This window comes from Typopeltis vanoorti, chromosome 4 (assembly GCF_054136105.1).
Source record: "Typopeltis vanoorti isolate ZY-2024b chromosome 4, IOZ_Tvanoo_1.0, whole genome shotgun sequence".
In the NCBI taxonomy this organism is placed as follows: Eukaryota; Metazoa; Arthropoda; class Arachnida; order Uropygi; family Thelyphonidae; genus Typopeltis; species Typopeltis vanoorti.
In genome coordinates, this window is record NC_143552.1 from 2,905,227 (window position 1) to 2,932,397 (window position 27,171).

Sequence of the window (27,171 nt, forward strand, 5' to 3'; positions counted from 1 at the left end):
ATTTCTGAAACCATATGTTTTTCTGTAAACCAAGTCTCAATGATGCCAATAAGAATTTTTGGCCAATTCAAGCCGACTAATGCCCAAAACCCCTCTGCTTTATTTCTGATACTTCTGGTATTTGTGTACATGCATTTCAGCATGTCATTAGGCCCATGAATGTCACTACCATTCCATTCAGATTTGACACCTGGGAAACTGTTGGACTGAAAGTACTGAAACAAAGAAAGATGAATGAGAGTAAAAGTGAGAAGAATGATAGTGAAAGTTCGATGTATGTTGGACCGAAAGTACGGAAACAAAAAAGGATGAATGAGAGGGAAAGTGAGAAGAGGGGGTCGAGAGTTAGAAAGTTAGAAAGATTTAATGATAGAGAGAATGTGTCGCAAGATTCGGAAAGTGAATTGGATTGGATGAGGCAAGAAATGAAATGCACGCAGAATGAAATTAAGAGAATTCAGGTCAAAACTATTAAAATAAATCATGATGGCATGAGAGAGAGAGTTAACGAAAGATGAGCGAGTGGCGTTGTATGGCGACTCCATTATTAAAGGTGTGCTAGAGGATAAAATGCACAAGGTATGTTTCCCAGGTGGTAAAATGAGTAGGGTGATTGAGGCATTGGTTATGAGGCAGGAGCGAGCAAAAGTGTTAATAGTATTAATTGGTACAAATGATTTAAGAGAGAACAAAGATCATGTCAAAATGAATATCAGGAGGCTGCTCGGAAAGATAAAAAGAGAATAGTGTGACAGGAAAGGTAGTCAGTGTGTTGCCTAGGTATGATTGTGGTGAAATGAGGAAGAGAGCAAGGATTATGAATGATATTCTGGCTGAAATGTGTGAGGAGATGGGAGTACAGTTTGTTAATGTGTGGAATGAGTTTGAAGGATGAAGTGAGCTGTATGGGAGCGATTGACTGCATTTGAGTGGTTATGGTGTGAGTCGCTTGGAGAGACTGCTGCTGGAAGGTAGAGAAGTGAATAGAGAGAATGAATCAGATCGAGAGGGGAGTGATGTGGAAGAGCAGGAGAGTAAGACAGGAGAGATTGAAGAAGTGGATATAAATGGGGAAGTGAGTGGTATGAGTATAGAAAATGAGAGAATGGGTGTGCAAGAGGAGCAGGGAAACGGGGAGGCTCAGGGTGGACAGGGGTACACAGCGTGAGAAAGGTGGATGCTCCAAGAGGAGGTGAGAGCATGTGTAGGCAGGAAAGAAATGAGATGACCAGGGATCAAGAGGAAACAGATGGAATTGCAAAGGGTTCTGAAATGAAGAAGCAGAAAGGGAAATGGCCCCAGTCCAGCATGGAGAGATCACATCGAGTGAGTGGTATCAGTGGAACTAGCTGTAGATCCAGAAATGAGTTGTTGTGTTTGTATACCAATGCTAGAAGTATAAAAAACAAGGTGGATGAAATTGTTGCACTAATTACATCTGTTCACCCAAAGATTGTCGGAATAAGTGAGACATGGTTAGGTGAGGACGACATCCTGACAGGAATAGAGATGGAAAGGTATGATGTGTTTCGTGAGGATAGAAGGGTAAAAAGGGAGGGGGAGTGCTATTGATGATAGAGAAAGAGTTATGTCCATACAAAGTAGAGATGCAAGAGGAAAATAGGGCCAGTGGTTTTGAGGCAGTATGGTGTGAGATAGAGGTGAATAGAATCAATAGAATACTTGGTGGGATGTTGTTATAGACCTAGTAATATGGATGGTGGTGATAGTGAAATGGTGATAGTCAAATAAGCCAAGCAAATAAGAAAAAGGTGATCATTATGGGTGATTTTAATTATGGCAATATAGACTAGAATGAAGAGATAGCAACTGGAAGTAAAGAAAATGAGTTTCTTGAGTTTTTGAGGGATAACTACCTCAGATAGTACGTAAAAGAGGGCACACGAGGATTAAGGGTCTTGGATTTGGTCATCTCATCGGAGGATGTAATTATAAACGAGGTGTCAAATCATCCACCAATTGGTGAAAGTGAACCATGAGGTGATTATCTGGGTGGTTGCCAGCAGTGCAAGGACCCATGTGAAAAAAAGGGTATATGTGGAACTACAAGGGGGGGTGATTATGAAGAGCTCAGGAGACAGCTTGCAGGTGTAGCATGGAATGAGGAGTTAGCTGGAAAAGAGATCAATGCAGCTCGGGGAATTTTCAAAAACTATTTAGTAGATGCAATGTCTAAATGTATTCCACGGGTGAGAAGGTTAAATAAGGTAGGTGTGAGATGGATGAATAAAGAGATTAAGCATGCAATACAGAGAAAAAGGGCATTGTGGAGGCAGCATAAGAGAAGTGGAAGTAACCAATTTCATGAGGTCTACAAAGACCAGGCAAGGAGAGTGACTTGGTTGGTGAGAGTAGCTTAAGAGAGGTATGAACAGCAGTTAGCTGATGAAGTCAAAAACAATCCTAGGGAGTTCTTTCGATATGTAGCCAGCAAAAAAAAGAATGATTATGGAAGGATGACAGTGATTGGAGGAAATGGTATAAAGATAGCTGTTGCAGAATGTGTGGTGGAGATACTTAATGAGCAGTTCATAAAGATCTTTCAATCTTGTGAATGTGACTTCGTGGAGAGATTGAGAGCAGTTGATGATGGGGAGGAGAGACTGACTGTAAGTGAGCAAGAGGTGTTTGGGGAGTTGAGTAAACTAGATATAAATAAGGCTGTGGGACTTGATAATATATCACTGCATATTCTGAAGGAATGTGCCAGAGAGTTGATACCTGCCTTGATATATTTTTTTAATACGAGTCTTGTACTTGGTCAAGTTCCTAAAGAGTGGAAGGAGAGCAAGATTGTGCCACTTCATAAAGGAGGTGATCGAACTCAAGCATCAAATTATAGGCCTATCTCTGTGTCATGTGTTGTGGTTCAGTTGTTGGAGAAGCTTGTGAGAACTAGGATCCAGAGTTGGGTTGACAACAATGGTATAATCTTTGATGGACAGCATGGATTTGCTAAAGGGAGGTCATGTTTTAGTAATCTACTTACTTATTACAATAAAGTGACTGCTTCCTTGGACAGAGGAGAAGGATACACAGTAATATACTTGGATTTTGCAAAAGCTTTTGATAGAGTACCTCATGATAAGTTGACAGTCAAACTAGAGCAGATGGGGTTGGATATTAGATTAGTGCATTGGATTGGAGACTGGCTAGCTGATAGGTATCAACAAGTTGTGTATGGGGGTGCGATATCCAGGAAAAAGAAAGTCATTAGTGGAGTGCCTCAGGGCCATTACTATTTAACTTGTATATTAATGATATTGGTGAAGATTTGGATGGAGATATTCAGTTGTTTGCAGATGATGCAAAGTTGGGATGAACCATAAAGAGTAGTGAAGATGTGGCCTTGCAAGAAGACTTGAATAAAATGAGTGATTGGGCAAGCAAATGGGGATGTGAGTTCAATGTTGCAAAATGTAAGGTTTTAAAATTTGGAAAACAAAGATGGGATGCAGAATATGATTTATGCTTGGTGAGAATATATTGTTGGAGGTAGAGGAAATAAGAGATCTGGGGGTGATAGTGGATAAGGATCTAAAATTTAGGGGACACTTCGCCAAAATTGTGAAGACAACACAAAGACTTCTGGGAATGATGCGGAGGACACTGACGTGTAGAAGTAGGGATATTCTTGTTCCATTGTATAAGGCTTTGATTAGGCCACACATGGACTATTGTGCCCAGATTTGGTCACTGGGTTTTCAGAAGGATGAAGAAATGTTGGAAAGGGTCCAAAGGCGACTGACTAAGGTAGTTTCTGACCTCTGGAATGTTGAGTATGAGGAAAGATTGAGAAGATGTAATTTGCAGAGTCTGGTGTGAGAGAAGGAAGAGGGGAGACATGATAGAGACCTACAAGTTGGTAAGGTGTTATAGGATCAATGGTGGAGAAGTTCTACAGAGAATAGTGGGAGAACCAGAGGTCAATCCTGGAAACTGTATAAAGAGGGTGTGAGTAGGGTGAGAGGCAGGTTTTTTTTTCGTGCAGAGTTGTGAATGATTGGAATGCCTTGCCTGAGAGTGTGGTGTCTGCAAGGAGTCTGAGTGTGTTTAAGACACGGTATGATGAGATGTGTGTGTGATAAAAGGACCTCCCAGATGAGTCTTTGACTCCATGAGGTCTTGTTTAATAATAATAATAATAATAATAACTGCATTTTGCATGCATTATCATTTCTGTACACATTCATTTGTCCAGGAGTGGCTGAACCCACACTAAACTGCATCTGCAATATTAGCTGTTCTAGTATTGCAGTTTTTGCAATACTACAACCCATGATTTTGCACTTCTAAGATCATACTGAACAATACTTTCTCCAAGAATCTAACTTTAAAGCCATTCAAGTGCAGTCTATCAGGCATATCCAATTATTTTTTGTCCATCAAATTTGCTGCAATATTTATAATCAACATACAGTCTCACTAGCACAATCTTCTCATTGACTTATTAGAAATCATGGTGCTTCTCTTCAGTTCAGTCTTATCATACAAAGCAGCAGACTTACTATCTTTACTTTCCACACTTGCTCTTCACTTATATCAGCAACACTTTAATACTATTATTATTATTTACAGGTACCTCCACGAAGTCCAAAGACTCGTGCAGGAGACCCAATCTATCCACACAATCTATCATACCCCTCTTTGAACTCATTAACAGACAAAGCATTAATAACTAACTCTGGCAACCCATACCATTTTCACAACTCTACAAGTGAAAAATCTAGTCTGCATGTCCTACACTTTCACTCAAATTTCAAGGATGGCCTCTTGTTCTGCCCCCCCCCCCCCTCCACCTCTAGCCAAGTGCTCAAACATTTCTCCTGCATCAATCCTATAAAACCCTTTAAGTAAATGAAATGTTTCTTCTCATATCCTCTCTTTTTTCCTTATCAACCCACACACACACCCGGAATCTATTCCCCTCAGGGAACACTCTTCAGATCATTCAAATGTTGGTTGCTTGCTTCTGAATCCTCTGTGCCAGTTCTTCAAACCTCCCCCCCCAAAAAAAAATTTTTTTTTAAACCATTTCAGATGTGGATGCATCAAAGCCTTATAAAGAAGAATAACAACTTCCTGCTGGCTGGTTAGTGTGTTCTTCAGTAGCCAAGTAACCTTAGGCTACTGAAGGTTACTAACCTGTTAGTAACCTTAGCAGTATGTCCTCTAAACTTCAACTGTCTGTCTACCACTCACCACCCCTAGGTTCTTCTATTTCCTAGGGAATGTGACACACAGCTGTTAATCTATTTATCCCAAAATGCATATTTTACATTTCTCAACATTAAACTGATACCATTATCTTTTGCCCATACAATACAGCCTATTTAAATCAACCTACAAGACCTCCACATCACCATGATAATTTTTTTTTCCATCCACCTGGAGGAGGTATGGGAGACAAGAGATCTTGGGGCGATGATTGATAGAAAACTGAAATTCAGGGAGCATATTGCAAAGTGGCAAGGGTAACTCAGAGGATTGCTGTAATACTGAGAAGGATGCTGACCTGCAGAGTTAAAAGAGTTATCATTCCGTTGTATAAGACCCTGATCAGACCACACTTAGACTATTGTTCTCAGATTTGGTCCCTAGGATTTGAAATTTGAAGGGGAAAAATTGATTGTGGAAAGGGTACAGAGGCAGATAACAAAGATGGTTTCAGGACTATATAATATGAGTTATGAGGATCGACTGAAGGAATGTGGACTGCAGAGTTTGGTGGATAGAAGAAGGAGAGGTGATATGATCAAGACTTTTAAACTGTTGAGAGGCAGTTACAGAGTAGACATTCGGGAGTTCTTTCACTTGGTGGAATGGCAGGAAGGAGCGATGACACGGTGCCATCCCTGGAGGTTATGAAAGGAGGCTGTGCGCAAGAGGGTGAGGAGTGGTTTTTTTGCATGGAGGGTGGTTGAACCTTGGAATGCATTGCCCGAGAGAGTTGTTGGAGCAGGAACAGTCAATGGGTTCAAGGGGTGGTATGATAAACTTCGTGTTTCCTAAAAACGACCTCCTACGATGAGTCTTTTGACTCCATGGAGGCTTGCCTGGATGATAATAATAATAATTTTGCATCATTAACAAAGCTGAATATTTACTTCCAGGTTATTTCCTATATCATTTATGTACAAATTACACAGTAGTCATTCTAACACCTTGTGGCATACTACTAATTATGTCCATATACCACTTTTGAAAGACACAGCAAAATTCCACCAGTTACTTTGATTATTGACATTCAGAATACTTATTATTATTATTATTCAGGTATCCATGGAGTCAAAGGACTGATTGTGGTAGGTCCTTCCTAAGAAACACAGTCTATCATACCACTCCTTAAACTCATTGGCTGTTCTCGCATTTGAAAGAATTCTAAACTTTGAACCCTCATCTAACTGATATAATAAAATCTATGTTTTCATGATGAAATCGTCCACTAAAGTGATCATTAAATCCTTAACTGTGTATCAGTGTATATTGCATGAGTGACTCTACTACCATTTTCATTTAACAATGTCATTCTTCCAAAATCATTCCTATCCTACTGGCCACACAACAAAAGAATTCCTTTGGATTTTTTTTCTTGGATCTCAGGCTAATCACTTCTCACGTTCAAGTTTTACTTTCCTTACCAGGCTTGTGTCTTTCCTGGCTGCAATGTTATATTGTTCATGCATCCATTCTTCTCTGCTCTCCTTATACTTCTTCCATAACCTATTTTCCATCTGCAGTTTTAGTTTGATAATGTTTGTCATCCAAAGCAGGTAGAGCACATTCAGTGAGTACCTTCTAAAGTGATGGAAAAAAATCATCAATTCCCAACTTCTATACTACTGCTCAAGGCACCAACCTAATAAATGATCACCAGTATGGATTCCATCACCACCAATCAACAGGAGATCTCTGAAAAAATGCCATGGAGTAGTTAGGTGAATCTCAACTGGTTACACTTGGTATATCTCTAAAGCTTTTGACCATTCTTTGGTCTGTATCAAAGAAGTCCTGAGACAGCTTTCTGTCTGGATGCACACTGAGTGATGGTGGATAGTTCCCTATCCTCTCACCATTCAACTAATGCCAGGGTTATACAAGGTTCAGTCCTCTCACCAACCCTCTTCCTGCTAAATATCAATGATCTACTTCAGTTGACCTCCAACCCAATACACAGTTCTGCAGATGACAGCACACACTGCACTCCTCCCTTTCATTTCATAAACATTACTGCACACAATTCACCTCAACCTACAGAACATCAACCACCACTGTCCTCATTTTTGATCTATGAACTATTTTTCAATGTGGTTCTGATAAAATCATCAGTTTCAATGCTAATAAAACCCAGTTCTGTTCTATTTCCAGGGGCGTGCCAAGGGTATTTGCTGCCTGGGTGCAAACTTTGATTAGTTGCCCCTTAAAAAAATAACTAAAAGAAATTGCATGTAGCATTTACTACAATAAATAAAATAACAATTTAGCAAACCAAATAAATGTCTTATTTATTAAAAACACAGAATACATAGTTTCGTATAGTTATTTTTAACATTTTTACAAAAACAAACAAAAAAAGAACAACAATTATTTCTTAATATAAACAAAGATTAATTGCACATGCTTTATGTAAAATTTACTTGACGTGATTTTTTTGTAGCAAAATCATTTATTATATCCTCCATATCTAAATTAGCAGCAATTTGATGTTCTATGCTAATAAGACTTACATTGTTGACGCTATCCTGTGTCATTGTACTGCAGAGATGATTTTTTATCATTTTCAGCTTTGAAAAGGATCTTTCACCAGTTGCAACAGTCACAGGTATTGTCAAATAAATTCTTACTATTATTGACAAATTGGGGAAAACACTAAGATCATTCGAAAATATATACTCCTTACCGAAAATGCATTCATATTTGGATTAAGATAGATTAAATATTTTCTATTTCCTCGCATAATTTCAAGGAGTTTATATCAGAATCTTTACCATCTGTCAATTTCATCTCCAAATCTTTACAATATTTAAATTTTTCTTTTTTCTCCATTGGTTTTAATAAATAAATGTTATTTAAAAATTCAAAAACATCATTATGTTCTTTCAATAATATAAATCTTTCATCAAGTTTTGAAATAGCTATATCGATTATAACTAAATAAAAATTGACTTTGAAATTTTGTTCTTCCGATTCAATAACTTCATCTTCACTTGCATACGAGAATAATCTTTTTGTTTTCTGAAGTCTGGCTATTGGCATATAAGAAAAAATTAGATCACAATCCACTGTATATGCAATTTCGGTTGCTTCCCCTAACATATTTTTGAATGCCTCATCTGTTTTACAATATCCTTTAAATAATTTTTTTGGTCTATCAACATTTTCATTATTGTAGACATAATTACATCCGGTTTATTATTATTATTATTATTCAGGCCTCCATGGAGTCAAAAGACTCATCGTGGGAGGTCCTTTCTAAGAAACACAACTCTATCAAGACTCATTGAGGGAGGTCCCTCCTAGGAAACACAAAGTCTATCATACCACTCCTTAAACACATTGACCATTCTTGCTCTCACCACTCTATCAGGCATAGCATTCCATGGTTCAACCACCCTCCATGCAAAGAAACCACTCCTCACCATCTTTCTCACAGTTTCCTTTCGTAACTTCCAGGGATGGCCCCTTTTTTGCATCAAATTACTTATGACATTAATTTTCGATAAGATTTGGTGCCATGTAACAAGAGAACATATGAATTAGAAAGATTTAATTTTTAATAATAATGATTCAGCTTTGTTCCTTGTGTCGCTATCTCTTGATTTATCTTGATATAAAATGTGTAAAGCATCATATATTTTTTCTAAATTATACCTTAAAGCTTTTACAGCATCTATGTGGCTTGAACATCCCATATCACAAACTTTTTTAACAGTAAAACTTGGGCATTCCTCTTTTAAAATTTTCCAACGATAGGCTGATTTAGAAAAACAATTATATATTTCCTGAATTAATGAAAAAAAATTTGCTATTTCACATGGAACACTTGCAGCATCATTTACAACTAGATTAAGTGTACGAGCGGCACATGGTATGTAAAATGTTCTCGGGTTCATATCTGATATTCTCTTTTGGAGACCTGATTTTTGCCCTTCATGTTTACCCCGTTATCATAAGCTTGGGCATGTAAATCATAAAGATTTATATTTTCTGATTGCAAAAATCTACAACAAAATTTGTTAAACCTTCGCCTGTTGAGTTAGTAATTGAATAAAATCCTAAAAAGAGTTCTCTGATTTCTATTTTCTTGTTGTCATTATCGAGGTAAACAAATCTTACAACAATACTTAATTGATTTTTGTGAGATGGATCTGTAGTGGTGTCTAAAATGATAGCATAATATTTATTTAATTTTAGCATTTTAACAATATTAGATTTTATTTTTTCTCCTATTATTGAAATTATTTCATTTTCATTTTTTTGCCTAAATAATGTGGCATTTTGCTCTTATTGGTTTGTATTTGACTTATATGATCTGCCATTACATTATCGAATTTTGCTACAGTTTCTATTAATTTCAAAAAATTAACGTTCCTATCTTCAAAATGTTTATTACTGTTATCTCTGAAAGTTAAATTTTGTCCTACTAAAAATTGAACTGTACAAATAATCCTTTCTATTACCGATTTCCAACGATTTTTTCTAGTTTTATTAATTGTTCATTTACTGCATCTATTGTATTATTATTTATAAAAGACTTTTTTAAATCGATTCATGACTTGTAACATTTGATAAGTGCTTCAATTTTTTCACGGTGCTTTAATGTTCTCGATAAATGTTACCAATCACAATAACCAATTGCATCATTGAACGCATTATTTTAGTTAAAAAGTTTACAAGGAAAACAATATACTGAATTTTTGCATTTAGAATACAATAACCAATTTCTGTGTATCTTTTTGTTATTACTTAATCGTTTATAGTAATAATCTGCTGAAAATGATCTGTTTTTTTCATCTTTTGGAAATTAGAATCATTTTGAGATTATCTGTTATTTTTAAAGGCCACTTTCCTGGATCATCAAAATCACACTCAAGGGCAGAATTCATAAGAGAGTTTTCAGTTGTTATACAAGTGTATTGCACATGCTTTTGTCACCTGTTTCTTCCAGTGAACCAAGTGAGCTGTTGAGAGTTACAGAAGTGAAAGATGAATTTTCTAAGCATTGTCTTTTAGCAGTAGAGAATCTTCAGTTAAATGTATGGCAGAAGAAGAAGAAGAATCTTCAAAATTTTCTCGAGCAACTGAAGATTTGTCTGTACATGAAGATGTAGATGCAAAATAATTGGAAATAGGACTACATTTTTTTAACATTTTCTTCTTTGCGTGCTTTTCGTTTTGTATATTCTGCTCCAGAAAATCTTTTTCTTTCGTCTAACATCTAAAAGTAAGGGTTATTAATATTATATTAGTTAAATTTTACGATGTAGGATATACAAAGAAATGAATATTATTACTATTAATGATTATACTGCATTGTATAATCTAAATTAGATATTAGCTACATAAAATAAATATTTGATGTTTGTTTTTTGCCTCCCTATTAATGTTGCCACCCGGGTGTGGTGCATCCTTTGCACCCTTGGGTTGGCGCGGCCCTGCCTATTTCTAATAAAAAAATTTTTAAAAAAATAAAAAAAAATGCTGCTAGCCTAGGATGTAAATCAGAATCTCAAAGTATTAGTGATTCCCAAATTTAGTGAGAGTCTGGCTATGGTTAAAGTTCCCAAGGAGTTTAAGGAGGGTGAGATAGTGTCATTGCATAAAGAAAGTGGCAGAATGGCAGTGATTAAGTATAGACCACTTTGCATTTCTTCTGTGGTTCAAAATCTTAACATACTTTGGAGAAATTGATGAGAGATTGTATACAGCACTGGTAAAAAAGGATAGTGTTATGTAATGGTTCAAAATCTTAACATACTTTGGAGAATATTAAAGATACCAAGCTATTTCAAACTTGGTTTTACTCCATTTCCCAAGTAAGCAAACAGACAAATAAGTCAAGTTTGCACCTGCCATAATGCAAGTCTAGCTGACCCTGCAGGTAGTGCAAGACCAAGGTAACTCATGGTAAAAGTAGAATAAGCTCTGATCACTAATCTTAATATTTACCCATAATGCAAAGCACATCTCCAGGAAGAGATGTATGATGCTTTGTATTAATTATTATTATTATTATTATTATTTCGGGCAACTCCAGGAGTCCTTAGAATCATCGAGGGAGGCCCTAAACATCATGTCCACACAACTATGCGATTACATTCTCACAGTATCTATCATACCTTGCCTTGAACTCGTTCAACGTCATAGCACCCACAACAGACTCTGGCAGCTTATTCCACTCATTTACCACTCTAAAAGTAAAGAACCCAGCTCTAACACCCCTGCTAACCACATTCTTGCCCAGCTTCCATAGGTGTCCCCTAGTTCTCCCACCACCAGTCCTGATCTCAAAAATATCCTCTGAATTCATCCTATAGAATCCCTTTAGCAATTTGAATGTCTCAATCATATCTCCCCTTTTCCACCTATCAACTAGTTTCTGCAACCCACAAATCTTCAACCTGTTCTCATATGGTTCATTCCATAGACCTGTTATCATCTTAGTCACTCACCTCTGGATCCTCTCCACCTCCTCCCCATCAAGAAGGAACCGAGGTGACCAAATCTGGGCACAGTAGTCGAGATGAGGTATTATCAAGGCTTGGTACAGAGGTACAATAGCTTGCTTGTCTCTGCTCGTCAAGGTATTTTTCAACAACCAAGTGAGTTGATGAGCTGATTTAGCTACTTTTGCAATGTGCCCCCTAACCTTCATCTCCCTATCCACCAACACTCCTAAATCTCTTGCTTCATCAATTTCCTAGAGTACAGTTCCACCAATGTAGTAAACTGCTGCTAATCTTTTCACCCCAAAATGCATAACCTTACATTTTGTCACATTAAATTGACATCCATTCTCCTCAGCCCAGAACTCCAATCTATCTAAGTCATCCTGCAAGACCTTGACATCTTCTGCATTCACTATTGCCCTACCCAACTTTGCATCATCAGCGAACAAATGAATTGTTCCACTTAGATCCTTCCCTATATCGTTAATGAACAGATTAAACAGCAGTGGTCCAAGAACAGAACCCTGCGGCACACCACTAGTCACAGGCCGTCTTTTGGACTCTACTCCTGAATAAACTACTCTTTGATATCTCTCCATCAACCAACCACCTATCCATCTCACCAACCCTATATCCATTCCCATATGTTGTAGTTTACGGATTAGTATTCCATGTGGTATCCTGTCAAACGCCTTTGCCAGGTCCAGCAGTATCACTGTAAACCCATTTCCCTTATCCAGTTCAGCCGTCACCTTGTTATAAAACTTGAGCAAGTTACTGAAGCATGATCTACCCTTCACAAAGCCATGCTGTCCCCTGTACAGTATCTCATTTTCATCAATCCATTCCTGTATTTTTCCCTTGACTACTTTCTCCAAGACCTTGACAACGACTCCTGATATGCTGATCGGTCGGTAATTTGCAACCGTAGTCTTGGATCCTCCTTTATGCAGTGAAACTATTTTCCCCTCTTTCCACACCTTCGGGACTAAGCCAGACCTGAGACTCAGATTAAACAACATGGTCAAGGGCACTGATAATTCCTAAGCCACTTCACGCAAGACCCGTGCCGGTATACCATCCAATCCCACAGATGTGTTCACATTACGGTTCTGTAATAGACTAGTCACCTCCACTTCATTCATCACTATTCCTGTATAAACTAATGGTTCCTTCATTTTTTCAATGTCACCACCTGGATGATATGCTTTTGCAAAGTGCACGCTCAGTAACTCCACTATGTCGAGTGATTCAGTGACCTCCTGACCATCGTCATTCCTTAAAATCATTTTGCCGTGTACAGTTTTTTTCTTGCTTGCAGCATATTGAAAGAACTGTTTGGGATTCTCTTTTGCTTGCATAGCTAGTTTCCTTTCATAATCCGCTTTTGCTTTTTTTACCACACTCGTTACCTTTCTGGCCTGCACTTTATACCGTTTGTGGGCCTGCAGGTCACCCCTTTCTTTAAATTCCCTCCACAGTTGTTTCTTTTTTTGCAGCTCAAGCTTAATGGTGTTATTCATCCATTTAACCCCTACTTGTTTTACTATTCGGACCCTAGGTATACAATCAGCCATAATCTCCTGTAAATGCTCCTTGACCACTTCCCATGCTCTATCGACATCCAGCCCTTGCAGTTGTACATGCCATGGCACTGATCCAAGCAATCTCCTATGCTTGTCATACTTGCCAGCACGGTAATTCTACACCTTTAGCCACCTCCCAGGTCAAGACCTTATGATCACTCTCACCAATAGGTGGCAACATGGTCATATTCATTACAGTCAAATTCTCAGATGCTATTACCAGGTCAAGCACTCTCACACCCCTAGTATTTTCAATTACATGCTGTCCCAGATAGTTATCCCTTAATAATTGAATAAAATCCTTTTCCTTCCTCACATGTGTCCTCTCCTCCTTCCAATCAATGTTACCATAGTTGAAATCCCCCATAATAATTACCCTCCTTCCACTCATTTCATCAATTTCCCTATGCATACTATCTCCACCATCTATTCCATCACCTGGTCTATAGCAGCACCCAACTGTATATTTTATTCTGCCAGTCTCAATCTCACACCAAATAGCCTCAAATGAGCTCCTTTCACTATCCTGCGATACATCTTCAATTCTCCTTGGCTGCAGTTCATCAGCTATCATCAATAATACCCCTCCCCCCATTTTATTCTCTCTGTCCCTCCTAAACACACTATAACCTACACATTCTATCCCACTAACTATATCATCTTCCGTCAGCCATGTTTCACTAATGCCAATAACCTGTGGCCAGGAAGAGCCAATCAAGGCCAAAAATTCTTCCTTCTTGTTCCTAATACTCCTGGCATTAGTATATACATGAAATGCAGTGATCCCTTAGTCCCACCCCTATATTGATGCGTTATTCTAAATGACCCATTCCCATTTTTTGTCCTTAGTGCTGGCTCTAGTACATTATATACATTCTTACACTCATCTGTCTCACTGATGCCTGCACATCCTAGTGACAGCATCGGGATTCCCAATGCTGTGCTTAGTCTTTGCCAGATGCATTGGGCTAGTGGGCAAAAATAAAAAAAATGCTCCACCGTTTCCACGCCTCGGCAGACATCACAGAAGGGATCGCACGGACTGGGTACATACCTGGATTTAACCTGTTTCACCGGGAGCTGCCCGTAGGCTATTCGCCAGGCGAGATCCCAATGAAAAGGCTATCCCCAGCTATTTTTAATGTTTCTAAAAAGAATTTCGTTGTTGGTCCTGAGATTTGGTGTATCACGCCTGGAGAGTTTGAGGAAATCCCAGTATACTGCTTTGGGTTTGTGTGTGAGGATTTCTGTTCCTTTGTCTCTGAGTGTTGTGAGCGATTTCACTGGTGCGGTACCACTTGGGCACAACCGTTGCATGGGGTCCAGCATAGTCTGTGATCCCAAAGAGGGGGAGGAAAAATCCTATAAAATATCTAATGAGGAGGCTTGAGGTCTCATCAGTGGGAGCCAGGCTAGAAATACCAAGATTTTAGTAATACAGAGCTCATAAGTATTTTACCAGAAGAAGTTACCATAAGGTGTTTTAACCTTATTAAATAAAAATCTCAGGAGGAGATATAAATGTAGAAAGTATTTTACCTTGGGTATATAGTATATTAAAGATACCAAGCTATTTTAAACCTGGTTTTACTCTATTTCCCAAGTAAGCAAGCAGACAAATAAGTCAAGTTTGTGCCTGCACATAATGCAAGTCTAGCTGACCCTGCAGGTAGTGCAAGACCAAGGTAACTCATGGTAAAAGTAGAATAAGCTCTGATCACTAATCTTAATATTTACCCATAATGCAAAGCACATCTCCAGGAGGAGATGTATGATGCTTTGTATTAAGGGCAAGGGGCCACTACCCAGACCGGTTTCGACTTTTATTGAGGTCTCATCAGTGGGAGCCAGGCTAGAAATACCAAGATGTTAGTAATACAGAGCTTATAAGTATTTTACCAGAACAAGTTACCATAAGGTCGAACTACAAGGGGCCACTACCCTTGTAGTGGCCCCTTGTAGTTCGACAAATAAGTCAAGTTTGCGCCTGCACATAATGCAAGTCTAGCTGACCCTGCAGGTAGTGCAAGACCAAGGTAACTCATGGTAAAAGTAGAATAAGCTCTGATCACTAATCTTAATATTTACCCATAATGCAAAGCACATCTCCAGGAGGAGATGTATGATGCTTTGTATTAAGGGCAAGGGGCCACTACCCAGACCGGTTTCGACTTTTATTGAGGTCTCATCAGTGGGAGCCAGGCTAGAAATACCAAGATGTTAGTAATACAGAGCTTATAAGTATTTTACCAGAACAAGTTACCATAAGGTCAAACTACAAGGGGCCACTACCCAGACTGGTCGAAACCGGTCTGGGTAGTGCCCCCTTGCCCTTAATACAAAGCATCATACATCTCCTCCTGGAGATGTGCTTTGCATTATGGGTAAATATTAAGATTAGTGATCAGAGCTTATTCTACTTTTACCATGAGTTACCTAGGTCTTGCACTACCTGCAGGGTCAGCTAGACTTGCATTATGTGCAGGCACAAACTTGACTTATTTGTCTGTTTGCTTACTTGGGAAATGGAGTAAAACCAGGTTTAAAATAGCTTGGTATCGTTAATATACTATATACCCAAGGTAAAATACTTTCTATACTTAGGAGAAATTGGTGAGAGATTGTATACAGCACTGGCAAAAGAGGGTAGTGTTATATGTGAGACAGCATCAAATTGTTAAAATCAGGAGTGCAGCATTGAAGAGACAGACGTGACTGGCAGTGGAAACCATAATAGTATGGAAGATGAAGAGAGAGAGAAACAGAATGCAAGAGGAAGGGAAACAGGGAGAGCCTGGGTGGACAAAGAGAAGTGGCATCAGGATTGTGGATGCTGAAAGTGGCATTCAATGAGTGTATAAAGATGGCATATATTGTGATTTTTGTGGAAAAGTTGAGAGAGAGCAGATATATGTGGTAAGTTGTGAAAAAGGTGATTGGACAGGGGTAGTGGGGAAATCACAAGCACCAAGTCATTTGGATAGGATTGGTTATAGACCTAAAAATGAATCACTGTTTGTTTACAAATACCAGACATATCAGAAATAAGGGAGAGGAATGTTTTCATTGATTGAGTTTATTCATCACAAAATCATTGGAATAAGTGAAACATGGTTGAATGAAGATGATATTCTAACGGGAATAGACATTAGGATACAGTATTTTTTGCGAGGATAGAAAGGACATGAAGGGAAGGAGAGCTACTGCTGATGATAGCAGGGGAATTATACCTGGTTGGTAGGACAAGAGGACATCGCTGAAAACTGTATAAAGAGGATGTCAAAAGAGGCGTGAGGATAAGGTTGTTTACATGGAGAGTGGTTTGTGGGTGTGGTATTGTGAGCAATAGTGTGTACCACAAATAGTCTCTGACTTAATGGCGGTCAGATGTTAATAATAATAATAATAATAAGATAAACATGAAAGAGGGAAATAGTGGCAATGGTTATGAGGCAGTGTGGAGGAATCTAGAGGTTGAAAGGAAGGCATCTTTAGTTGAATGCTGCTATAGGCCAGGAAATGTGGAGAGTGCTGATGAAGATATGTATAAACAACTTGGATCAGTGAACAAAGTAAGGGTAATTATTATGGGTGATTTTAATCATGGTAGTATAGATTGAAATGAACAGATGGCATTTGGGAATAAGGAAAATGAATTTGAGTTCTTGATTGATAACTATCTCAGGAAGCACATAAAGGAGAGCATGCATGAGGATCAAGAGTTTTGTATCTGATAATTTCATCAGAGGATGTAACTGTGAGTGAGTTTCACACTTTCTTCCAGTTGGTGAGAGTGATCATGAAGTGATCAGCAGTCATTGATCCAACTTTTGAGTTGAATCAGTGACTGGCTGTCAGATAGGTATCAGAAAGTTGTATGTAAGGGTACAGTATCCCAAAAGAAGAAAGTTAGTAGTGGTGTACGATAGTGGTCAGTTTTAGTACCATTGTTGCTTTAAACCGATCCCAATATGTTAATGATATTGGGATCGGTTTAACTAGAAAAAGATATATGTATAGTTATAGGTCTGGTGATTATGACAAGTATAGGAGACAGCTAGGAAGTATAACATGGAAGGAGAAGTTGACCGGTAAGGAAGAGTACCTTGTGGTATAGAGTAACTTGTGCCTGTAAACTGGCTTACTTCGGACAGACAGGCAGATTAACAACCATCCGGTTAGGAGAACACAAGGTCATACATCTGCAATCACGATTATGGTTAGCATGCTTTGGATACAACCCACAGGATCTCCTGGGGAAAAAACCTCCATGCTCCAAGATAGTAAATTCAAAAAGGAAATACTGTTTTTTGAATCTGCACTCAGGAATCAACCTAATTTAAACAAATACGGTTGCATTAAACTTCCCAAAATTTGGAAAACATTAATTATTAGAGATCCCCTCTTTACATCCTATGCCACCTGTAAATGTCCATAGAGGGTGCACCATCTATATAGGACTTGAGTTTCACTCACGACTGTATTGTATTTGTGTATGTGTTGTTGTTACAAAAAGTTTTTTGTAATCCCTGAAGATGTCTCTATGACAGAGATGAATTTATTGGAAGTATTAAAATTAGTTTTAGTCCTTTCTCAGTACTGATAATATTCCATTAAACCTCCAACATGAATTCTGCACAGCACTTAAGCCTCAACACATGGATTCAGGAGCTGTTTACCAGAAGAGAGGCACAGTGAACAGAAGAAGGGCTGTTTGAAGTCAATAAATAGCTTGTGCATTCATCTATTTTTGTGCAGGTAACATGCAGCCTGGGGCAACAGAACCCCACACAATATACCATTTTTTTATATCGGTGACATCAATTTTACAGCTGCAGCGCTTTGTGGGTTTGTTGGCAATTGATGTCGCTGAACTGGTGAAACATGAGGTGCACTTCTGCCATTGTTCTGCATTCTTTGCTTCATAAGTAGGCATAGTGAGCACTTACATGTGGCTGATTTTTAACCAGTAAGATAACAGATTTGATGCACAAATACTTCCAGGTAGTGCAGAAGTAATTGGCTCCTTAGTACTTGCTGTTAAGATTTCTGTCGAATGATTAATTTGAATGAAAAACACAATAATGTTAAAATGTGGAAGCAAAAGTTTAGAGTAGCTTATCCACAGATGCCACCTGGTGGACCTGGATAGTCCACTGATTATCTTCCCTCTGAGTCTTCTGCGATAGATATATCCTGATGCATGTATATAATATCATCAGGACAGAAAGGAATTGTATGCAAGAGACCACTTGCATTTGAATGAGGAAAGACGTAGGCATCTGGAGAGACTGCTGTTCTGAATGAGTCAGTGTGTCAATGCAGGGAAACTAGAATGCACCGGGTGGATGGGAGTAGAGGTGACCTCTTACTGGAATGGGTACTTTGGAGAAGGGGGACGACATTAGGTAACACTGAGCCCAGTAGGGTCTAGAGGGGATAATGCTGGATATAGAAACAGTGGCATTTTTATGCTTTATACTAATGCCAAGAGTATCTGGAATAAAGGAGAGGAATTGGTGGTGTGGATAGCATCAGCCCAACCAAAGATTACTGGGATTCACTGAGATGTGGTTGACAGAAGAGGATATAATAACAGGAATAGAAATAGTAGGGTGCAGCATTTTTCAGCAGGATAGGAAGGGAAAGTGTGGTGGTGGAGAACTGCCTTATGATAAGTGACGACTTACATCCTCTAAGAGGCTTTGGAAGCAGTGACACTAATGATTTGAAAGCATATGGTGCAGTGGTGTAGCTAGAGCTTTTGCTGCCCCTCTCAATACACACCAAATATACTACAAAAAGTCAAAACGATGTATAGGAAAATAAATTAAAACACTATGTTTATTATTGAAGTGAAACTTTAATTTCAACATTCTAAAATGTTATTTTTCTTTCTTTTCTGTTAGCAAAATCGTTAATGACATTGGCAAAGTCTATATCATAATAATGTAGGTAATTATCTATTTTATTTAGAAAAAATCCTGTCACAACTAGCAACACTTACAGCAATTGGGAGGAAAATTCGCAGTAGTATTACAATCTTTGGAAATGAGTTCTCAATACTGTATTTTAGAATTAACTGCAAAAGTTCAAAAAAGGTTTAAAGTGCCGCCCGGGGCAGACTGCCCCTCCACTCCTCCCTAGCTATGCCTCTGATATGGTGTGAGGTAGAGGTGAGCAAGACAGGATATTTAATGGGGTGTTGCTACAAACCAAGGAACACAAAAGGTGGGGACCAGGAGATATTTAGATAGTTGAGCTTGGCAAGTGCAAGAAGAATGATTGTTATGGGAGATTGTAACTATAGCAGTATAAATTGGGGAGAGAAAGATGCATGTAGCAATAAGGGAATGGAATTTCTAGAATTCTGGAGGGACAAATGTCTCAGGCAACATGTAATAGAGGGAGCAAGAGGTTTAAGAGTTTTGGATTTGGTCATGGCATCTTCTGATGCTTTGACCAAATCCAAAACTCTTGAACCTCTTGTTCCCTCTATTACATGTTGCCAAAGACATTTGACAATATGTACATTTAACATTGACAATATGTACATTTGTCAAATGCACATATAACAATATGTACATTTGACCCCCCCTTCCCCCAACCACCTATTCCCACAAGAGGCCACACCTTACCATCCACCCTGGTTTCTAGTTTCCCTGCATTGACACACTGACTCATTCAGAAAACAGCAATCTCTCAAGATGCATTTTCCTTCCTCATTCCAATGCAAACGGTCTCTCGCATACAGTTCCATTCTGTCCTCATATGCCCTCCAAGCATCTACATATTCCAATCCTCTCTTTTGATACATATTATGCTATTCAGTATCACTTTTCTTCTGCTCAGCTCGTCACTATCATACCTGGGCAGCACACACAATCTTTCCTCTTTGTGTTTTCTTTTGTACAACCTCATGCAAGAATCTCAGATCTCTCACTCCCCAATTTACATTGCCTCTCAAGTCATTCGTGCCCGCCATCACAATCGATACCGTCCATCCTTTCACTCCTCTTAATTGACACAGCCACACTTTCTATTGTTCCTCCAGGCAAACACTCCTCTGGCATCCTATCTTGCACACCACAGATCATCAAGTCTCCATACATTATACCTCTTACCACTCTGTTCCTTGATTGCTCACCTGCATCCCTCACTCTCTCTCCTCTAACTCTTTCTCTCTGTGTTTTCCTACTTACCTGCTGTCCTGGCATCACTCTATCCCTGGTTCCAGCTGTCCTCACATTTTTCTCATCTTTCATACTTCTCATCTCATTCCAGAGACATTCCACCTCCTCTTTCAGCTCATCTATCCTTTCTGCAAGTTAGTCACTCTTACTCGCCTTTCATTCTCCCAATCAAGACCATCTCTGAAAACTTCATAGTCATTGAAGCCTTCCGCACTCCCGACTCTTATTTTTTCATTCATATTTCGCTTGTCGATCTCTCCTATCACTACTCGTCTCCTAACATTCATTTCCCATCCCTGATGCAACTAGATCAGTTATTGAAATATCTAGTTCATTAAATTCCTCCCATTGCCTACACTTTATGCATATACGCACTCCCCCCCCCTCCGTCACATATCCAACTCCCGGGACGCATACATACCGCAAGCACTGCATGCCACAAAATCCTTTATTATATTATGCAAAATACCATCCTTAAATGGCAGAGTCGTCATTTGTATTTGGATCTGCGGCTGCCATCATTTACTTACTGCTGAGGTACTACTAAACTAAGCGCTAAATATATATAAACGCTATATAAACTATAAATGCTATATTATATATATAAATGCTAAGTATACATATAAATATAAATGATATATTTAACTATACTAAATAGCGCAAACTTATCTTCTACTGCAAATGCGTCTGACTTTGACCTTGCTTTCTCTGTAACCCAAAATAACACAATATATAACAATTAAACTCCAAAAGTAGCACCACTAACGAATACTTGTGTTACTGCGAAAAAAATGTAGTGCAATTCACGAAAGAATTCACACTATACACCATTTAAAAAACACTTTTTTTATCACCACAAATGTAGTCCTTAAATAGTAGCAGGATGGGTGATCAGTATCAGCAAACTGAATTCAGTTTGCTGATACTGAAAGTATCAGCAAACTGAATTCTAGCCATTCAAACACTTTAAAAATATACCAAACTATACTAAAATAGCAAAATCATATCAACAGTAATCAAAACTATTGAAACCATTAATATATTTTTTTAATGAACAGAAGCAGATGAAGAAGATTTACTTGTGTGTGTGTGTGGTATGACACACACAGTATGACAGAGTAGAGATGAGAAGGAGGTCTAAAATACAAATAATTCAATGTGTAGGTTATGCAGGAGGAATGTTGTAGATTTTGTGGATGTGTGGAGTGAGTTTGATGACCAAAAGAACTTATACAAGAAGGGTGGTTTACATCTGAATGGATTTGGTGTTCGGAGACCAGAAAAGGTGTTGCTGAATGGAGTGAAAGCAGATGCGCAGAATCAATGAAACTAGAGCCTTGGGGTGGGATGGAGTAAGCTATTGAGTGGACATGCAGACATAAGTGAATGTAAGATAGTTCTTCAGATGATGTTCGGGGGGGGGGACTCCCTCGATGAGTCTAAGGACTCCTTGGAGTCACCCGTAATAATAATAATAATAGCAATAATAAGGAGGATCCTGACATCAGAAATAAAGAGGTTATGATGCCATTGTATAAGGCTTTGATCAGGCCTCATATGGATTATTGTGCACAGATTTGGTTGCTGGGTTTTCATGGTGATGAGGAGTTAGGAGGGGGTTCAGAGAAGATTCACAAAGGTGGTCAGTGGTCTTTGGAATGTGGAGTATTAGGACAGATTGAGAGAATATAAACTGCAAAGTCTTGTGATAGGAGGAGAAGAATGAGGGGGGGGGGGAGGATATGATTCAGACATATAAGCTAGTCAGGGGTTGTTATCACATTGATATAGAACCAATTCTTCTTAGAATGGGGGGGGGGGGGAACAGAACAAGAGGCCACTGCTAGAAACTGTATAAGAAGGATGTGAGCAGAGGAGTGAGGAAAAGGTTCTTTGTATGGAAACTGGTTGGTGAGTGGAATGCGTTGCCTGAGTGTATTGTAAATGCAGAAACATTGAATCAGTTCAGGGTACGGTTGGATGAGCATTGTGTGTGATAGGGTGTACCTCCCATGTTCTAGAAAAGATATGAACATAGAACTTTCTAACTAATAACATCATCATTACCAAATGAGCTACAAAGGATCTACATGTATGGTGAGACAGACAAGCAAAACCGGTACGGAAGCCTGTGGTATATACTTCTGTGAGATTTTCAAAAATACAAAACATTTGCTTTTGGTTAAATCAAAATCAGGTATATGCTGTTTTTAAGTAATGCACACTTTTCATAAGTAAATAAAAGCATAAAAGAATAAAAAGTAGATTTCACAGTGATGCTATCATATTTCAAAAGTATACAGTGCAAAAGAAGGGTGACAAAGGAGGCAATAAAAATTCCCCTGGTCTCAGAAAGTTTGAAGGGTATACAAAGTTGATCAGAAGTTTAATCAGAAGTATGTTCAGACCAGCAGCTTGGGTTCCCAAACTTGTAGGTCATGCCACATTGATTTCAACTTGATCCTGATAAATAAAACAAAAACATATGTAGATTTTAATTTTGTCACTAACCTTGTGTGGCATAACTCACAAGACTCAAAGTTAAGTGTATTTCATTTCGATTTATCTTTGGTGAGCTACTGATGCTATAGTAACGTGGTTGTAACAGAGGCAGTTGAGAAAGTAGGAAGGATGGATTTATTATGACAGATTCAAATTCTTCCAGTAATTCAGCCAGATTGGGATACTTGTAATTTTTCCATTCTTCATACTCATCAACATTCTGAAAATAAAATGTTTATATTATTCATCAATATCTTTAAATTAAAAATGAAGATACTAAATATCTAAAAGACAAACTTAGGTGTTGGACATTATTCCTAACTTATTTTAATGGTATTACACACCAAACAAACTAAATTAAATATATAAATAGATTAAATAAATATATTACATAAATAAATTAAACAAATAAATAATTAATTAATTAAACACAGAAATAGCTGCTCTAAAAAATTATATAAGAATAAAAATATTGTAATTATTAAAGCTGATAAGAGTAATGCTAATTATCATGAATCATCATCATCAAATTCCTGATTTGTACTCTCAAGGGGTGTACAGTGTATCATGAATCAAGAGGATTAAAATTAAAAAAAAAATAAATAAAAAATAAATAAAAATGCAGGATCTCCTAGATGACCATTCTATTTACCAAATCACATGGATTGAGACCACCCACTATGTCTCAAAAGAAAAAAGTTCATAAATTATTGAAAAAACAGACTTCTTGCCAAAGAAATCAATAACAAAATAAAACCTATTTGTGTTAAACTACCCCATCCATATAAATGGGGTACCTAAAATTATAAATCCAATATTCCCCTATACCCTATAGTTGATAATATAGACATACCACTTATAAATTTGTTCAACATTTATCTAAGCCACTTGTACCCCTTTTTGGCAAGTCCTTTACTTTTATAAAAAAAATTCTACTAATTTCAAATCATCTGTTAAAAATCACATCCTTAAAAATTCAGACATAATGGTTACTTTTGATGTTACATCCTTATTCACTAATGTACCACTAATAGACATTCTTGATTTAATAACATCTAACTTTGCCCCCTGATATCCTTGAATTATTCAAATTTAGTGTGTAGCTCATTACTTGACTTGGCAAGGAAAAATCAACAAACAGATTAATGGTACTGCAATAGTACTCCCTTGCTCCTTCAGCTAACTTGTACATAGAACAATTTGAGAACAAAATACTAACCACGGCTACTTACAAATCCTTAATATCATTATGCTTTGCTGATAATGTGTTTGCCATTTGGTCCCACGAGCAAAATGTTTTGTATTCTTTTGTAACTTAGCTTAACAGCCAACATCCTTCACTTCACAGTAGAAAATAATCAAATTATTATTAACATCTGACCTCCATGGAATCAGAGACTCATCATGGGAGGTACACACTATTGCACACATTTCTCATCCAACCATGCCTTAAACTGATTCAATGGGTTTTAACAACACACTCAGGCAATGCATTCCACTCAACCAGTCTGTGTGCAAAGAACCTTCTCCTCACTCCTCTGCTTGCACACTCCTTATACAATTACAAGCAACTGCCTCTTGTTCTACATCCCTCTCACATTCTATGAAAAATCTACTCTGTGCCAACCTGATAACAACCAAAGACTAGCTTATGTGTCTCAAATATGTCCCCCTCCTCCTCCTCACGAGGATTTGCAATTTACATTCTCTCAATCTGTCCTCATGCTCCACATTCTAATGACCACTGATCACCTTTGTGTATCACCTCTGGATTATTTCTAATATATCCTCATCACCATGAAAACCTGACAGCCAAATCTGTGCACAATAATCCATATGAGGCCTGATCAAGATTCTATACAATGACATTAGAACCTCTTTGTTTCTGCATGTCAGGGTCCTTTGCATCATTGCTATTATCCGATGTGAGTGATGTCTTCACAACATGTGCAATGTGGTCCCCGAATTTCAGTTCTTGTCCACCATCACTCCCAGATCGCTCATCTCTTCTACATCCTTTAAAAAAGTTATCGCACCGAGTGAATACCTTTGCATCCCATCGCTGCTCACCAAATTTCAAGACCAAATTTCAGTGTTGCAAAGTGTAACACTGAACTGATAGTTCCACTTACTTGCCCATTCATGCAATCAATTCAAGTCATGTAAGGCCATAGCATCTACTTGACTCTGCATTTCTCTTCCCAATTTTGCATCATTCTGCAAACAGCTGCATATCACTATTCAAACATATTCCAATATCATTAATCCTGTCTATGAGAATAGTCACATATACAGTTGTCATTCTTAGTGCCAAGGGTGGTTTGTACCCCTGTCAATTTGCTTTTTTCTAACTAGTGTAGTAACTTGGAAGTTCTTTGCAGAATCAATTTTGGTGTAACTGTTCATTTATTATTATTATTATTATTACCCCAAGACCTCATGGAGTCAAAGGCTCATCTGGGAGGTCCTTTTATCACAAACACACACATCTCATCATACCGTGTCTTAAACACACTCAAACTCCTTGCAGACACCACACTCTCAGGCAAGGCATTCCAATCATTCACAACTCTGCACGAAAAAAAAACCTGCCTCTCACTCCCCTACTCACACCCTCTTTATACAGTTTCCAGGGTTGACCTCTGGTTCTCCCCTGATCTCCCACTATTCTCTGTAGAACTTCTCCACCATTGATCCTATAACACCTTACCAACTTGTAGGTCTCTATCATATCTCCCCTCTTCCTCCTGTCCACCAGACTCTGTAAATTACATCCTCTCAATCTTTCCTCATACTCGACATTCCAGAGGTTCAGAAACTACCTTAGTCAGTTGCTTTTGGACCCTTTGCAACATTTCTTCATCCGTCTGAAAACCCAGTGACAAAATCTGGGCACAATAGTCCATATGTGGCCTAATCAAAGCCTTATACAATGGAATAAGAATATCCCTACTTCTACACATCAGTGTCCTCCGCATCATTCCCAGAAGTCTTTGTGTTGTCTTCACAATTTTGGCGATGTGTCCTGTAAATTTTAGATCCTTATCCACTATCACCCCCACATCTCTTATTTCCTCTACCTCCAACAATATATTCTCACCAAGCATAAATTCTGCATCCCATCTTTGGTTTCCAAATTTTGAAACCTTACATTTTGCAACATTGAACGAACATCCCCATTTCTGTGCACAGTCACTCAATTTATGCAAGTCTTCTTGTAAGGCCACAACATCTTCACTACTCATTATGGTTTCTCCCAACTTTGCATCATCTGCAAACAGCTGAATATCTCCATCCAAATCTTCGCCAGTATCATTAATATACAAGTTAAACAGTGATGGCCCTAACACAGACCCCTGAGGAACTCCACTAGTGACTTTCCTTTTTGTGAATATCGCACCCCTATACACAACGTGTTGATACCTATCAGCTAGCCAGTCTGCAATCCAATGCAATAATCTAATATCCAACCTCATCTGCTCTAGTTGTCTGACTGTCAACTTATCATGAGGTACTCTATCAAAAGCTTTTGAGAAATCCAAGTATATTACTCTGGGGTGCTTAAGGGTCAAAGCTGTATAACTGAGAGGAGACCTCCACAGAGACTTTAAAGGAATGCGAAGAACCGACCAGGGCTTCTGACCTAATGTCCAATCCTCACCTTCTTGTGGTGCACCCTGTTGGGTATCTAACTGGATACTGAACGAACGAGGATGGGCTGGCAATTTGGGATTTAGCTGACCAAATTGTATTCCAGTTGGTTAAACCAAAATACAAAATGATGGTACAACATGACAAAATTTCATGCCGGCTGGGGCGTCGCCCGGTTAAACAAGGCCCCACCGTAGTTTTCGCCAGGGAACCAGGTGTGAACAGCAAAAAGTCAGCTACTGGAACAAATCTGAAAACACACCCCAACTCAACATCACCTGAGATAAAGATTGGTACTATCAACATAAGAAGCCTCAATGGCAAAAAAATTGAGCTAGCGGAGGAATTAGATAAGTACCAGATCGACATAATAGGGGTGACTGAAACAAAAAAGACAAAAACTGGTGAGATCATTCTGAGCAATAAATACAAAATTTTATATTCAGGCAATGACAATCAAGGAAAAGGAGTAGCCATAGTATTCAACACAAAATACGAGACTCATCTTCTTGAAAGGCAGGCAGTGTCAAGTAGAGTGATTTGGGCAAA

At 38.3% G+C, this 27,171-nt stretch overlaps 1 protein-coding gene across 1 annotated transcript in view; it reads right to left on the reverse strand.

Annotated features, from left to right (window-relative positions):
* The window catches only part of LOC150107076 (nitric oxide synthase, inducible-like), a 317,964-nt gene that overhangs the window by 17,277 nt on the left and 273,516 nt on the right, over positions 1-27,171 (reverse strand). The window contains exon 15 of the mRNA XM_090391607.1: positions 22,981-23,191. Within this exon, the coding sequence (XP_090247733.1) occupies positions 22,981-23,191 (211 nt within the window). The remainder of the gene's footprint in view (positions 1-22,980; positions 23,192-27,171) is intronic.